Source organism: Cajanus cajan, chromosome 1 (assembly GCF_000230855.2).
Source record: "Cajanus cajan strain Asha chromosome 1, NIPB_CcT2T_4, whole genome shotgun sequence".
Classification (NCBI taxonomy): Eukaryota; Viridiplantae; Streptophyta; class Magnoliopsida; order Fabales; family Fabaceae; genus Cajanus; species Cajanus cajan.
In genome coordinates this window covers 8,888,847-8,906,441 of record NC_138517.1, presented here as the reverse complement: position 1 = coordinate 8,906,441, position 17,595 = coordinate 8,888,847, and the positions used below count along the sequence as shown (strand labels likewise).

Genomic DNA, 17,595 nt, shown 5'->3' with positions numbered 1-17,595 from the left:
TAGATGCAAAAATAACACATGAAGAATGGATCAAAACGGGCCGTTCCAGATTCAAAATTAACACATGACTAGTGAAACCAGAGCGGGTCGTTCTGAATTCAGAACGGACCGTTCTAGCCACTTTTAATGGGCCGACATATGGAACAATAGACGTGAGCACACATTGATGGTTCATCCAATGCAAGGCCCATTGTTTCAAACACGAGAATACATGGAATGGTACATGGCCAATTCCATCTATTTCTTATCTGTGCCACGACTACTATAAGATCCAGGGGCTCATCAGCAACGAAGGACTTCCACAACATTTGAAATCGGTGCACCTTCCATGCGATCGTATGAAGAGACTCATCCTCATGTATTAAATCGTCCACACAACATCACCCCACAAGAAAACATAATTGACAAAAGGCATTCGTTTGCAACAACTTCAGAAGATTTTTTTACAAATTTAATATTATGCATTTTTACTTTTAATGCACTATGTCACTTATAAACTATTATAATTATACATAATTTGGACATGTCTTCCTAGTGTGATGTGTACACTACTACATAAGACACATTTTACATCGGTTTTTTTAGGCATTTTACATCGGTTTTGAAACCGATGTAGATGCAAGCGATGTAAAAAGTGCAAGACATTTTACATCGGTTTCCAAAACCGATGTAAAAAGTATTATTTTTACATCGGTTATTGACATAACTGATGTAAAATATGCCATATTTTACATCGGTTCTGGGTGGAACCGATGTAAAATATATTATATATTTTACAACGGTTCCACCCAGAACCGATGTAAAATATGGCATATTTTTCATCTATTATTGATAGAACTGATGTAAAATATGTCATTTTATATTATTCTTATATGGTTACTCTGGTTTCCAATCAGCGTGCAAATAGTTTGCATACAATTCATTAACATATGACAAAAGGTGATAAAAAAAAGTAATTAGCAAAAATTCAAAATTCAAAACACTGCTAACGTGGTACAATTTGTCGAACATTTTCTTGAAGTACAATGACCCATTGTAAACAAAAATCTTGATCCTTCAATGGAAGAAAATATAAAATATAAAAAAATGCTTTCTTTGTGAATAAGACTATGACCACCGAAAAAGTGGACCAACATATAACAACTAGTAAAATGCTCTCCTATAAACTATCCAAGTTACTGTCCAATTGCATATTTTTAGGCAATGAGTACTCTAAGGTCTTGCTAATGGCCAAATATTACATACCCATTGTCAACTTGAAGCCTTGGAGCCTTGAAGCCTTTGTCCAAAGCACGAGTCTATATCATGCAGAGTTTCCTATTCACAGAGTAACAAACACAGCCACTCAGCAATCTATATCATTTAAGCGAATATAACATTCAAGTTGATGGCACTGAATAAAAAAGACATGAAATGCATATTAATTTGGACAGACATATTTGTACAATCCACAAAAGCCCAAATAAATAAATACATTGAATTCATTCTTGATATAGAATAAAGTTTGAGTTTCTTGGGAAAATTCTAAAGTAATACTCTTGACAGCCATGATTTGAAATAAATTTTATAATATAATATTTTGAACTCAATCCAGTTGCATGCATGACTATATATGACGTCCACAAGTCATGTTCTTAGAGGGACTTGTATAACACTAAGAACATGATGAATACTCATACTGCTTGATGCAAACATTATAAGTTTTACAAAATTACTCCTGGGAATATGAACTTTGGAATATAGCATTCCCATGTTTGTTAAAAACTTCAACAAAAAAAATAAATTCCCAAGCATAATTAATTCCCAGGAATGAGTAAACTTCATATACTGCTTTGCTTGTCTTTCATTGCCATGACAAGTATCATATAGACATTCTGACTAGTGATTTCTATTCTAACTATTTTTTCTCCTTTAAAAATGTAATTTTGTTAACTTAAATACAAAACTAATTGCTTTTTATGAAATAGAAACAGCAAGAGCCAAATATGGAAACATAATCATAGATTTTCAAAAGAGAAAAAATCTTATTAATCTCTATTTAATTTTACTTTTATATTTTACTTTCATTTTTAATTAAACATATTTAATAAACTTCGTATTTGTGCTAGAATTGTTCTAAATTGAAAGTATATATACTTTAGGAGATGAAAGAGTTGAACTTGGAAGATTCCCTTAATTCATGTTTTAAAATTTCGGTAAAAGTATTGAAATAAAATTAATTATTAAACACTAAAAAAGTTGATACTTATCCTTAATCATAAAAAATATTAAAAAAAATTGTAACACAATATTGCAAGAAATTGATTGTAATTATAATTGAAACAGGTCCTAATCATGCAGCTAGGTAGCATATATCAATAATAGAATAGTGAGTTGGGTCATGCAAACCTCAATTTGAAGACTTAGAATTTTGACATGCCTAGAAATCTGAGAAATTTTAGTTTCAAATCTGCCACCATTTGGAAAAGGTCCTTTCGGAAGCCATGGCCCTGTTTCAATTACTAAAAGATTGATTTTTCAAAATCAAGTGGAATAAAAAAAAGGCAGAAGCAAATAATAGACTCAAAGTTATAATAGATAAGCTTCACAATTATAACAGATATTTTGGAAATTAGCTCATAATAAGCTTCACAAATATAACAGATATTCTGGAAATTAGCTCAAAGTTATACCAGACTCAATTAGAAGCTAACCCTACAAAAAGAAGTTAAATGTATTGGGTATAACTAAGGAAATAGGACTACTCTGAAAGTAAATGAACATGTAAATACCTATGTATATAATTATGTTTATGTATAGATTCGATGGCCAGAATTGTTTCTCCTACATAAAATCTGGCTTCATCTTCAGTCAAGGTATCCTTTCTCATAAGTAGAATCATCATATCCCCACCCGGTAGGTACTCCATAATAAGATACAAATATTCATCATCCTGAAAAGAACAATAAAGTTTGACAATGCAATTGCTCTCAACCTCTACAAGGAGATTCCTTTCTGCTTTAACATGCTCAACCTGAAAAATTGACAAATGGGATTAAGTATGATGGCCTTATTCACCATACGCACTTAAACTACTAATAACCAGAATAACAAAATTTAGCCAGATCAATGTTGTAAACCTGGCCTCTATGAAGCATCTCTGATTTTTTAAGCTTCTTCATTGCATATACATGTCCACTTGTCTTCTCCCTACAAACTCTGACCTGGAACAAATTCAAATTTCAGGGAAAACGCAAGGGGTCAGGATCAGTTGGATAGTTCTGTTACACTTTTTACACACATAATCTAAAAATGAATCTGTGGTTCACAAAAGAGGTTTTCAGCATATACAATCTTCAAACTATAATTACATTTTTTTTTCAAATAGAAATCAGTCTTTCTATATGTTCATGAGTCTCCTCAGCACAACAGAGTTAGATGTAGTTGGAGTTAGATTATGAAAAACGAGAGGAGAAAAGAACCATTCTTCATTTACATGTTGTAATCCCATTCCAACAAAGTAGCAAGGTTATATTGCAAGAGAATGGAAGAGATATTGATTAATAAAATGGTGGAAAATCTCTCGTCGGACCAATGCTCAAGCATAAACCGTTTCGTGGCCCTGTTCACGGTCCCTCTCCTCTCCTTCCACTTCATCGCCTCCAACAACCCCTACCAAATGAACTTGCGCTTCATCGCCGCCGACACGCTCCAAAAGATCATCGTGTTGAGGAACCATAGTAACAAACTCCAGAATCAAACAACAGGCACCAAACAGCTCGTTTAAACAACGATATTAAGAATGAAAAAAAAAAGAGTGAAGCAGAAAAGAACAATTTCCTTTTGGAATTGAAACCCTAAATTATAGATCAGGAAGCGAAAGTGGTTCGGCGGCACTCACCGATGGTAGGGTTTAGCCGATTCCTGGTGAAGGAAGAGGAAGAAAAGAAGTGGCAGGGTTTAGAGTTTATTTGCGAACTCGTAACCTTATAGGCAATAAACCCTAAATAAATAAAGCCGAGCGAAGCACATGAAGAGTGAAAAGGGGAGTTTCTCGGTGCATCGATAGATCTAAAAGACTTAGGAGATGAGGGGAAGGCAGAAGGTGAAGCACTGCCGCCACCGCCCTAAAGGTACTGTGCTTTTAGTGGAGATGAACGTGTGCGAAAGTTTGCAGAGGCGCTAAAGGTATTGTACAGCGCACGCGGGGAGGAGATAAATTGCTCAACTATTCTACATCGGTTAAAAGGACACCCGATGTAGAATACTTCATGTTTACATCGGTTTTAAGAATAACCGATGTAAATGTGCTTAAAATTTCTATTAATTTACAAGTTTGCCACCGCATATATTTTTTACATCGGTTTTTGAAGAACCGATGTAAATGTAGCGACGTTAAATAGTAATTTTCTAGTAGTGGTAGCTTATCTAAGTTTATCATTATTAGCCAATAATTTTCATGTCAGAGTTTGCATTGTAGTAGTCATGACACAAATAGGAAATAGATGAAATTGGTCATGTACCATTCCATGTATTCTCGTGTGTGAAACAATGAGCCTTGCATTGGATGACCCATCAATGTGTGCTCACGTCTATTGTTCCATATGTCGACTCATCAGAAGTGGCCAAATCGGCCCGTTCCGGATTCAGAACAGTCAATTCTAGTTCCACTGGTCATGTGTTAATTTTAAATCTGAAACGACCCGTTCTGAACGTGAACAATAAATGGTGCTAGTGGTATAAATAAATTAAAATAGATATTTTTTGGATAATTTTTTTTAAAAACAATAATATTTCAGTAAAAAAATTACCCAAATTAAATAGCCAAGGAAACGAAACAGGAAATATAACCGAAAACAACAGAACAACAGAACTTTATCACATTGGAAATCTAACCACAAACAAAGAACAAGAAACTCGTAAGTAGCTAACACTGTTGGTGACAATGCTTAGGTGGATTAAACATTTTTCTTCCATTCGTCAATTAGCTTCTTAACAATAACCTCACACCTCCCACCAACACCAGCAGCATTTCTAGCAGCCTTCTTCATTTCTTTGGCTTTGACCCTCAGAGATTCATTCCCCATCATCTCTTTGATTCTCTCAGCAATCTCTTTCCATTTCACAACATGCTCTGATCCCCACCCCCACTCCTGAGGCCAAATCCCCACCCCACTTATCATCACTGCCTCTGAGGCTATCTTCTGATCCCAACCCTGAGCCCAAGACAGAATAGGCACTCCTTCCCACACACTCTCTATTATTGAGTTCCAACCTCCATGATTCACAAACCCCCCCACTGCAGGGTGACCCAGAATCTCCATCTGGTCCACATATTCCTTCACAACCATACCTTTTTCCTTCACCTTACTCATCAACTCACTCCCCAACACATCCTCCAAACCCTCCTCCTCTTCTTTGTCAACCACCTTCAACTTCACCACCCACAAAAAACTATACCCACTTTCTGTCAGCCCCAAAGCCATGTCTTTTATCTGCTCCCTTCTCGTTGCTGTCCTGTTACCAAAGCAAACATACACCACCGACCCTTCACTTTTCTCATCCAGCCACTCCAATACCGAACCCATGCAACCCCCTTTACCTTGTTCCACCTCCTCAAACTCACACGTCATTAGGGGGCCAACACCATACACTGGGGGCAACCCCTTCACCACTTTTCCTTCGTTCAGTGCCGCTAGTGCCTCTCCTTCCATTTCCTCGAACGAGTTGATGAAAACCCCGTTCAGCTTCGTCACTTTCGCACTGTCCTCCATGAAGATGCTCTCAAAGAGAGAGTTTGGTTGAAGGAGCAAAGGAGGGACCGAGGATCTTGGAATTGGGGATGCAATGCCCGGGATTTTAACACCATCGCCAATGAACGAAGAAGGGTGTGGCTGTGAACTTGGATCTGAAGCAGCAAGAACATGAAGGTGTGCAAAAAATGAGAACATCCTAGCTGCTGCACCTAAGAACATGTAAGAGGGACAAGAGAGTTTCTGGGTGATAGGAACTAGAGGGGAAATTAAGCTAATATCGTAGATGAAAGCAGAGAGAGGTGTTGAAAGTGAAGAAAGGATTGGAGCTACAAGGTGAACCGAACGGCGAATGGTTTCAAACTGAAGCCAAAAAGGGTCGTTGGTGTTAACCGTGGCTGGATCCAGAGTGATGAGGTTTAAGTCTATTTGGGTTACTTGGTGAGGGAAAGAGGAACAGAAGCGAGAGACGAGGTTAGACTCTGCGGTGGAAACAGTGGGTTTGGGAGTGATGAGAGTGACTTTGCAGCCATGGCGGAGGAACAGTGTTGCTATCCTCAGACATGGGTTAAGGTGTCCCATGCCAGCACTCGGGAGGAAAGCCACATGAACTACGGGTTCAGAAGGAGACATTGGTTCGATTTGGTGTTGGATCCTCCAAAGAGTGTGAATAGTTGCTGTTAAATGAAAGAAGAGAGAAAAAGTTTGGTTTTGCTAGGTTGAATTGTGACCTTGTTATATAGATAAATAGAATGGAGATATTGTCCACTATCAAAAATGTCGTTGGATTGCGGTGCAAAACAAGAAAGAGAAAAATACTTCTAATAAAAATATAGTAACTTTTATATCAGCCATAAATCTTATAATAGAAAGAGAAAAATAAATGATTTTTGGTGGGTAGTTGGGTACTTTACTAGGGTTTTATAAGGTAGAAAACATGTCAAGAACTGTATATCATGGTGGAGATTTTTGTCCACAAATCCTCATCTACCTGTCCCAAAATTTTGGTTCTTTGAAAGTACCCGTTGTTAATTCTCGTGCCTTTCTCTATTATATAATAAATAAACACCTATATTTGATAAATATTCATTTATTTATTAATCTTATAATTAAGTTCTTATATTTTTTTAATAATTCCTTTAATTTAATCTTTCCATTTTATTTTTTCTATTCAAATGTTTTCCCTCTTTTTGAATCCAAATAATATTTTGTTTTGAAGCAAATTTTTTTTACATGATTATTTATTTTTAAATTTTCAAATGTTAATTAAGGAAAAATCATTAAAATTATTTTAATTTCTTAAATTTTAGTTGAAATAGATAGAATAAATATATAAATATATATTAATAACTATTTTTGGTACATTTACATGTAAAAGTATAAATTGTGTCCTTTTATTTTTTATTATGTTTTTTATAATATTATTTTCTACTATTTTTTTTATAGCTTACGCTTTATATTATTTTAAAATATTAATATATTATCATTGTAGTAATTTTTTTTATCTTTTTTAAATTTGTACTATTTATCTGCTGTTAGTTTTTTATTTGAATCATATATATAGTCACAATTGAATTTTTTAAAATAATAATTTTTTAAAAAAATAAGATATTAATCAAAATAAAATTTTTAAAATTATTTCAATTTCATATGTTTTAAGTAATATATATATATATATATTAATAATTAGACTTGGTACCACATATAAACATGTATAAATAATTATTTTTTTTATTATTTTTAATTTTATAAAACTTTGTAATTATCTTTATTATTATAACAATTTATTAGTACATATGAATTTTTTTATGTTTATTTTATAATATTATATATACTATTTTAGATTATTAATATATTATGAATATAATAATATTTTTTTATTTCTTAAAATTATATGATTAATTTACTACTTTTTATTGGACCTAATGGGTTAATCAAACTATAATTTTTAGGATTAAAATTTATCGAGTTTATTTGATTCAATTTTATAAAAAAAATTTTGAAAAATATAAATTAAATAAAAAATTTAATTAAATTAAAAAATGTACCATTCATGACAGACCAACAAATCAAAATTGTTCAATATAAAGTATCATAACAATTCAATGTAGTTTAAATTGCAATTCAATTTAAAATTTTATAATTCAGTTCAGTTTAGTTCACTAACACAAGAGAACAATTTAATTCATTCCGTTCAATTAAGACAAATTACTTTTAAATTCAATATAATTTTTATAAATTAACTTCAATTTAGTTTATTTTAAAAAAAAAATAAATATAGATTATTTTTGATATTGATATAAATATCAACATTTTTACAGGAATATAATTTTTTTAAAAAAAATTATCAAATAGAACCTGTGACACATTATTTACAAGAGTAGCACAGTTTATTGTTCAAGTTTAGAATTTGGTTCCTCGGGAACTGAATTCTGAGCTTCTCCGTTGCATTCCCTTGACGTCGTGGGCTGTTGGAATTCAGTTTCCGGAGAGACAAATTCCAGGCAGCCATTTTTTTTTGTTTCTCATATTTATTATGTGACACCCTCTACCCCACATACCATAACACAAATAACAAAAATTGAATAACATAATTTTTTTTCATAATTGAAATACCAAACATGTTTAAATAGAGGGTATCACATCCATAACTTTAATAGTAGCTTAATCAGCGGAAATTACATAGAAATAATATAAGGTCTTCCTAAATAATTTAATAAAAAGATTCTAATCTAATTCTATCTGTGCCCCGATGTCACATGTCCTATCAGAGCAAATCCCAACATAGAAGTCTAAGCTTCATCACCAACATCCTCGATCTCATGCAGATAATCACCTGTAAGACACTCAAGGAAAAACAACACAAGAAAAGAGAGTGAGAAGCATCTCACTCTGGCTCATAGCGTAGAAATATACGCTGGATAGCCAAACAGAAACAAAACAAATATAACATAGATAAATTAATAAAATCATCACATCTCACTCATCCAAGACATCAATTTTTCATACAACATTAAAATGCACATGTATGGACACGGACTACATTTTATCATGCATGTTGCGCCAGTAACATATCACATGCCATATTGCCGCTAGCAATACACGAAGAGTAGTCTAGGAGTACATGTCGGATCACACCTTCTACGCACTCTCACTAGAAGGACATACTACTAGAGTCTCGTCGGGATAGCTAAGTCGCGCAAGATACATCCCATACACACAATGAGCGAGACTGAGACTTACAAACCAAGCTATCCTCAAGGACTAATTCCAAAAGCTTTTACACTAGGGGGCCTTCTCTGAGAGTATATTCCATATCGTACCTTTAAAAACATTTATGCACATGATGCATGTCATTCAAGACTCCACGCTTTTCTCATATCACATTTTCATATCTCATTCCCATATCATATTATCATGTCTCATCATCATAACACATCATATCACATCACCATATCACATTATCATGTCTCATTATCATATCACATTATCATGTCACATCAGCATATCACATCATCACATCACATCACCATATCACATTATCATATTATCACATCATATTCACAATTTTCACAGAGCACTCTAATTTATATAAAAACATATTCATTTTCAAAATTAACCACATACTCATGTATCACATCCAACAAGGAACACAACAAAGAAATCAGAAGGCTAAATAGAAAACATTCATATTTTGCTCGTTTTCTCATAGGATTTCCCAACACAGAGCACTCTAAGTCATATAAAAACATATTCATTTTCAAAATTTACCACATACTCATGCATCACATCCAACAAGAAACACAACAAATCAATCAGAAGGCAAAATAGAAAACATTCATATTTTGCCCGTTTTCTCATAGGATTTCCCATAGGAACCCATAGAAATCTCAAATCATACTATTACAAATTTAAAACTGAAATTAATCATTCATTCAAGCAATTTATACAATTAATTACATATAAGAGGAACAGTAGATGAAACAGATACAATTGGGAAAAACTCCTCATACATGAGCATACAACAAACACAAGATTGGAGGTAATCCCACTGCCCAACATACATTCCCACACCCAGAGTAAGGTTTCTCACTCCCCCTTACCAGGATGAGCAGAAGACGAATGGTCTTGGTGTGATCTAAGATCTTTCTTGAGCATATACGAATCAATCATCGTTTACACCATATAGTATGAACCAACCTTACCACATAGCATCATATCACCTTAAACATCTTCTCAATGACAACACCTCAGAGAACATCATATCCAAATCAGTTTCTATCCTTGTTATGCCTAATAACTCAAAACATCATGACAATATATACCTCCCTTCAACAATGTCAAAGCAAATGACACACAAAGAGTTATACTCATCAAAATGATCTCAAACCTATTTCAAAAGAAATCTAAGGGAATAAGTTATAACTCTTATGAAGCCATAAGACTCTAAAAAAAATCATCTTCTTAGCTAAAAATTCAAAACCCATAGCAAATATATTCAGCGCTTACAACTAGACTTTTGATCACCAAAGCAGTTATAACTGAAGTTCTAGACCTCTGTTTTATCTTATTCCAATTCCATTGGGAAGATAATATCCAAAGCCACCACTTTCATGAAGACCACAAAATCTAATTCTGTCAATACGATACTCATATTGGCACAACAAAACTGCAGCGAAATTATCCCTTATTCCATACAACGATAGTGTACTAACATTCCACAAAATACCTCAACCATTCCAAACTCACTCATTTCCACCTTAAACTCATATTCAAGCTTTCCACTACAATCCTAACAGCTCACATATTCTGTACAAAGGACTTAGAGAATAAAATTTACATGCTACCTAAACCATAATAAAAGGTTAACATGTAAGCACCAATACTTAAGGAAATTTCCAACCTCTCATCAAAATATCAAAAACTCTAATTCTTAGATACAACCTCCTTGGATTCAATTGCTACCACTATAGATTCCAGAAATTCCATTAACCGTAAACTCTCGACAAATCAATGTCTCACCCAAATCTAAGGTCCCAATAATTTCTAGTTGATTAGCAAGGGTTCATACACTACTACTGGCACATATGCTCGTAATACGAGCGATAGCATTCATCCACTACTTCTTACGTAAGTAAGAAGTATCAAAACCAATGAGTAACCATGAATAACATCAACTAAGCAATATCATGTCTTTCAGCCAAATTCTGAAAAAACAATACATAACTAAACACAACACCAACAACACAAGGGAAACATCATCATTATCCTTCTCATAATACAAAACATTGTTAGAGTACACACAATTAAATAGCAATCAACAAAATCAATCATCATACCAACATATCAATAAACTCCACAATCAATTCATTCTATCATTCATCTACCGAACAAGCATAGTAGACTCATAACTCACGGTCGATTGGATCGACCTGCTCTGATACCACTAAATGTGACACCCTTACTACCCCAACACATATTGTAACTTTACAAATAAATATTTTAAATTTCGGTAAAAGGGTTCACAAGAAAAACTTCAAAAATCTTTCTTTAATAATCACAATAATAAAGATTTAGAAAATGAAACACAAGAGTTTACAAATTGTTTTCAAAATGATATTTACAATTTCAAATCCATATAAAAATTCTGTCCTAAAAGTCCTGTGCCCCGATGTCACAATATCAGAGCATACCCCTATTTTAACTGTTGGCATTCAAGATGCCACTCGCAGCCGGATCTTCTTCACCTAAAACATCCACAAAATTGTACGGTGAGAATAGAAAACATTTAAATGTAAAGTACATACAAACACACAACATGTCATCTCATTATAGCTCGATACTTAACAAAATATTCATAAACATTTCAATGTATCATAACTTTATCAATCGCGCATCGTCATCACGTCACAATTCGTAATCACAACAATCATCACAAATCTTGCAATCAACCCTATGCCAAGGTCACACCTATAGCATCTCTTGCCCAAGGTCGTGCCACCCCCGACATAAGTATTAATTGCTTCACACATCCCACCCTATGCCAAGGTCATGCCTGTAGCATCTCTTTGCCCAAAGTTGTGCCACCCCCGACATAAGCATGAGAAATCACACATCCTACACTATGCTAAGATCACGCCTGTAGCATCTCTTTGCCCAAGGTCGTGTCACCCCTAGTCATAATGTGAGGAACCACAATCACATCATAATCACATCAATCCATCACAATCCACATAAATCTTACAATTAACATTATGCCAAGGCCACGCCAAAACTGACATAAGTGATACGGGTTAATTGCCTCACTCATCCCACACCATGCCAGGGTCACGCCCTCCCTGTAGCATCACTTACCCAGGGGCCGTGTCATCCCTGTTCATTGATGTGAGGAACCACAATCACATCACAATCCACACAATCTCTTGTAATTAACCCTATGTCAAGGCTGCCATATTTGACATAAGTGATGCGTGTTAATTGTCTCACTCATCTCACATCATGCCAGGGGCACGCTTGTCCCTGGAGCATCACCTCCCAGGGTTCGTCTCATCCCTGGTCATTAGTGTGAGGTACCACAGTCACAATCATAATCATATCCACACAACATCCATCTCATATCTCAATTCCATGCATAATTCCATATCACATACACATCAGATATGTCCAACAAAATAAGGGTTTACACATCCCTCAAACAATTCACATCTAGATCATCAATTCTTATCAATTAATATAAGAATAACATTCATAATTAATATGATACTCAATGGAATTACCAATTTAATATAATTTAACATAAACGTTAAAACCCCAAATTATTCCAAAAACCTAGCTCACAGACACTTTTCTACAATTTCGTTCTCTCTCCCAAATCATCATTCTTACAAATTATTAGCATATTTATAATCCTCAACACATACAGAATCTAATGGGATCATCAATTCCTCAAACAGAAATCATCCAATTTTTCACAACCTAACTAACAGGCACTTTTCTATAATTTCGTTCTCTTTCCCAGAGCATCATTTTTCCAAATAAAATATATATTCAAAATCCTAAATTCATATAGAATCACATAAGACCAACAATTATCCAAACAGAAATAATTATAAAATTACTCAAAATCTTAAGGGCTCTTCTCTACTCAATTCCCTCATGCAGCTCTACATATAAATAATTCACTTTTTCCCCCGTACCTGGATAAATAGCAGTTGAACTAAAACAGTGATCTCTTGGTCTCCTCCTCTAAGTGCCCCTTGGTCTTCAGAGAGAAGAAGAGGGAAAGAAGAGAGAACAAAAAATAATAGGAAGAGAGAATGAGAGATGTATGAAAATGAGAGGTGAGGGGCGCTATTTATAGGATTTCAGGCTCACCTACCGGAACGGCCCGTTCCAAAAGTGGAACGGTCGTTCTAGGCCCTTCAAAACTACGCAAAATTCTCAACTGGAATGGCCCGTTCCAAAACCAGAACGGCCCGTTCTCAAATCTAGCAGAACTTCTCCCACCAGAACGGCCCGTTCTCCAAACCAGAACGACCCGTTCTGCTTTTCCAATTTTGGGCATTTATCTTATTTCAGAACGGCCCGTTTCACTTTTGAAATGGTCCGTTCTTGTGACACCCTCTACCCCAACATTAATACACAATAAATGTAAATAATAAAAAAAATTTCTTTCTTTTTAAGTAAATAAAATCTTTCATAGTTAACAACATTTTTCATATATAAACAATTTTCTCAAATATCTTAAGGTAGAAGATTCACATTCGTAATTCATAAATCATAAAATGTCAACATATAAGTATCAAAACTTAACATGTAATATAAAAGAAAATATAGAATTAATTCCTGCAAAGGTGGCAGTGCCTCCTAGTTAGGAATTAATTTTCAATTCATATAATAAAAATATGATAAAGATGTACATTTTGATCTTTTCTCAAGAACGTTCAAAATTACAAAAGAAGAAAAAATTAAAGCTTTTTAAAACAATATAATATCTAAAGTAAGCCTAGCTATGCCCGATGTCACATCCTATCAGAGCATGCCCAACTGAAGCATTAAGCCTCATCACCAACATCTTCATGATGCTGATCACCTGCATCATAATTTAAACATATACAAAAACAACAAGGGAGTGAGAAACATCTCACTCAGTTTCAGGTGCAGAAATAAAGGTTAGATAGCACCCACACACACACACACACAACAAATATAAGTCACATGTAAACAATACACATACATCATCAATATCACATATACACTCATTTATCATGCAATGATGTCATGGACTCGACTCATAAATGCATGCATGTGGCGCCATACGAAAGTTTCACATATCATCACTGGTGACCCTAAGGTACACCTAGTTACATCACTGGTGACCCTAAGGTATACCTTATTAGCATGTTACATCGTGGGTGACCATAAGGTACACCTTATTAGCATGTTACATCGTGGGTGACCATAAGGTACACCTTATTAGCATGTTACATCGTGGGTATGCGGCCTCAGCGGCACACTTGGAGTAATATATGCATATGATGTATGTCATGCATTCATAATCTCTAAACATGTTACATCATGGGTGACCATAAGGTACACCTTATTAGCATGTTACATCGTGGGTATGCGGCCTCAGCCGCACACTTGGAGTAATATATGCATATGATGTATGTCATACATTCATAATCTCATTGACTCAACATTTAACTTATTACATAATTTTATTTAGTACATCATGTCATTATTCTTCATATTCTCATAATCATAACTTGTCTCAATAGTTCATTCTTAGGTCTCATGTCATTTGTCCATATTTCACATGGTCATGTCATAAATACTCCTCATAAGGTCCACATAGGAATTCACAGAGAACATTCTTTTTCATATTAAAACTTATTTACTTTTAGCATTAATTTCATATTCATTTATTACTTTCAAGGAACAAAGTAACAAGGAACAAAGTAACAAGGAACAAAGTAATAAGGAACAAAGTAACAAGGAACAAAGTAACAAGGAACAAAGTAGAGTAAACAGAAAGATAGAACAACAGGCAAGGGATTGAGGTTACATAATCATTTATTATTTTCAAAAAGGAACAGAGCAGAGCAAATAGAAATAAAACAGAACAACGGCAAGGGGGCCAATCCGATAATTAAACTATCCAACAATTATTCTGACACCCCCGAGCGAGGTTCTCACTCCCCCCTTACCTGGACAAGCAGGAGTTGAAACTTGGGCAGAGCCTCCTCCTCTAGATTCCCTCTTTTTCTTTCCCTCTCTCTTTCTTTATCTTTCTCTTTCTTTCTTTCTCTCTCTCTCTCTCTCTCTCTCTCTCTCTCTTTCTCTTCCTCTCTCTAAAATTTCACTTTCTCACTCAGTATAAAATTTTCACCCCCTCTTGCCCCTATTTATAGCCATCCTGGCGCACCCGGCACAACCCGTACTGAATTCGGAATGGCCCGTTCCGGAGCCTTCAAACATACACAACATTTTCAACTGGAACGACCCGTTCCAAAATTGGAACGGCCCGTTTCCAAAAAGCAGAACGGCCCATTCTGAAATCAGAACGGCCCGTTCTGAAATCAGAACGGCCCGTTCTAGGGTTCGTGTTAACCTTGATTGACCATAAGCAGAACGGCCCGCTTCTACCTTAACTTTCTAGGCATTTTTATTACTTTGGAACGACCTGTTTCACTTTGGGAACGACCCGTTCCAGAAAAACCCAAATAGGCAGTTTTACACATTTGGAACGGCCCGTTCCACTTTGGAACGACTCGTTCTGCTTCCTCAAAAATAGTTTATTTTCATTGTTTGGAACGACCCGTTCCACTTTTGGAATAACCCGTTCCAGCGTAAAGAAACAGAATTTTATTTTAAAATTTTCATAAATAATTAAATTATTACATACCTTTAAAAATATTTTATAAAATCCTTTAATTAATTAAAATAACTATACAAAATAAATAATAATCAACATTGTATTAGTAAAAAATTTGGGGTGTTACAGTTCTGGGCAATCAATTGGGCCAGAGGCCCAGCGATTTTGGGCTGTTACAATATTCCTCTATAATTATTAAAATAATTATGACCAAATACTATATTATAATAATAATAATAATAATAATAATAATAACCTTTTTGAAAATTGGGGTGTTACATATTAAATGAAAAATTATATTTATAATAAAACACAAAATTTAAATAATAAATAAATAATATATAATATTTATAATAAAATTCAAATGCTAAAAACATAATAAGTTATAATGTTAATAAATAATAAATTTAATAAGTTATATTTATAAAAAAAAATTAAATTTAATAAATAATATTTATAATAAATTATTTTGAAAATAAAATTGAAATTTAATAAATAATATTTATAATCATTTTTATTTATAATTTTAAAAAAAATTAAATTTGTAAACAATTTAAAAAATATGTAAATATTAAATAATAAATTATATTTATAATAAAATTTAAAATTTAAAAAGTTAATAAATTATAATGTTAATAAATAATAAACTTAATTAGTTATATTTATAATAAATATTATATTTAATAAATTTTATTTATAATGAATTTTTTTGTTAAATTAAAATTCAATAAATAATAATTATAATAAGTTATATAATAATGTATAATTATAATAGTTTATGAATTTAATAATGCACTATGTTAATAATTTTTAATAATTATAGTTTATAATTTAATATTTTATAATGTAAAAAATTTTAAAAATAAAAATGCATAAGATTAAAACTCATATTACATTGATGAAGAGATATATTACATTAAAAATAAAATTTGATAATCATAAATTATGAGAAACGAAAAAAAAAAAAAAACAAAATTGGCTGCCTGGAATTTGATTTCTCAGAAACCGAATTCTGACAACTCAGGACATTAATGGAATGTAACGGAGAAGCTTAGAATTTGGTTCTTGGAAAATTAAATTCTAAGCTTGAATAGTAAACCGTGCGACTGTTGTAAATAATATGTTACATGTTCTGTTTAGATAAAAAAAAATTTTAGAAATTATATTCCTGTAAAAAAATTTATAAATATCACAGAGTAGTTGCTGGGGTTGGTAAAGATTTATGATTATTCAGACCTTATGAATTCAGGCTCCTTCTAGAAGTGGAACCCACTGTTATAACAGACAGTTGCAAATAATTTAAGGAATATGACATTGAAAAAAAAAATGACCCATCCTCAAAATTTATTTATTGAAAAATCTTTCGAATGTTTAAAACTTGAAAACAATAAAATTAAAAAATATTTATTTAAAATTTTTGAAAATGTAAATTATTGAATGGCTCTGGAAGATGAATCGTAAACTTTGATAGGAAACAAATAACATTTCTTTTATATATATATATATATATATATATATGAGGAGGGTTCAAATGACACCGGAATAACTTTTACTAAGTGTTACACCGCTCAATAACTTTATATTAATTTTGAATTTTGAAAATCCAACCGTTAGATTGAAAGTTCATATCTCTTAGATCATATATACAAAATTTTATATTAATCCAAGATGATTTGATACTTCATTTTCATAAAACAAAATTGACGTAATATATTCATTTCAAAATACACTAAAATATGAATACTTTGATAACCTTCAAGTTGTTGTTCAAATTTAACAAAATTTTGTATATATGATCTAAGAGATATGAGCTTTCAATCTAACGGTTAGATTTTCAAAATTCAAAATTAATATAAAGTTATTAAGCGGTGTAACACTTAGTAAAAGTTACACCGGTGTCATTTGAACCCTCCTCTATATATATATATATATATATATATATATATATATATATATATATATATAATTAAGTGAAACCAACCACTT

The 17,595-nt window shown here is 33.0% G+C and overlaps 1 protein-coding gene and 1 pseudogene across 4 annotated transcripts; both read right to left on the bottom strand.

Annotated features, from left to right (window-relative positions):
* Window positions 1-797: 797 nt before the first annotated feature.
* On the bottom strand, window positions 798-4,677 carry LOC114916405 (uncharacterized). Of its 4 annotated transcripts, none has more exons than XM_083074196.1 (4): window positions 4,503-4,677; window positions 3,120-3,203; window positions 2,772-3,013; window positions 798-2,489 (listed from the first exon to the last, which is right to left on the bottom strand). In XM_083074196.1, exons 1-4 carry the CDS (start codon window positions 4,503-4,505, stop codon window positions 2,444-2,446), a joined length of 375 nt encoding a protein of 124 aa, XP_082930322.1. In that variant the 5' UTR covers window positions 4,506-4,677; the 3' UTR covers window positions 798-2,443. The 4 variants fall into 4 exon arrangements, with proteins under 4 accessions (XP_082930322.1, XP_082930318.1, XP_082930328.1 ...); XM_083074192.1 differs by lacking the exon at window positions 4,503-4,677 and adding an exon at window positions 3,476-4,443; XM_083074202.1 differs by lacking the exon at window positions 4,503-4,677 and adding an exon at window positions 3,881-4,440.
* Window positions 4,678-4,826: 149 nt separating this feature from the next.
* LOC145957783 (UDP-glycosyltransferase 708D1 pseudogene) lies at window positions 4,827-6,480 on the bottom strand (annotated as a pseudogene).
* Between the last annotated feature and the right edge of the window lie 11,115 nt (window positions 6,481-17,595).

What these genes read in the sequence shown, in the direction of transcription:
- LOC114916405 (XM_083074192.1), bottom strand. An exon ending in AGATGCTTCATAGAGGCCAG is followed by an intron (nt 3,014 to 3,119) that starts GTTTACAACATT and finishes TCAATTTTTCAG; the next exon opens with GTTGAGCATGTTAAAGCAGA. An exon ending in AAACATAATTATATACATAG is followed by an intron (nt 2,490 to 2,771) that starts GTATTTACATGT and finishes TAATTGAAACAG; the next exon opens with GGCCATGGCTTCCGAAAGGA.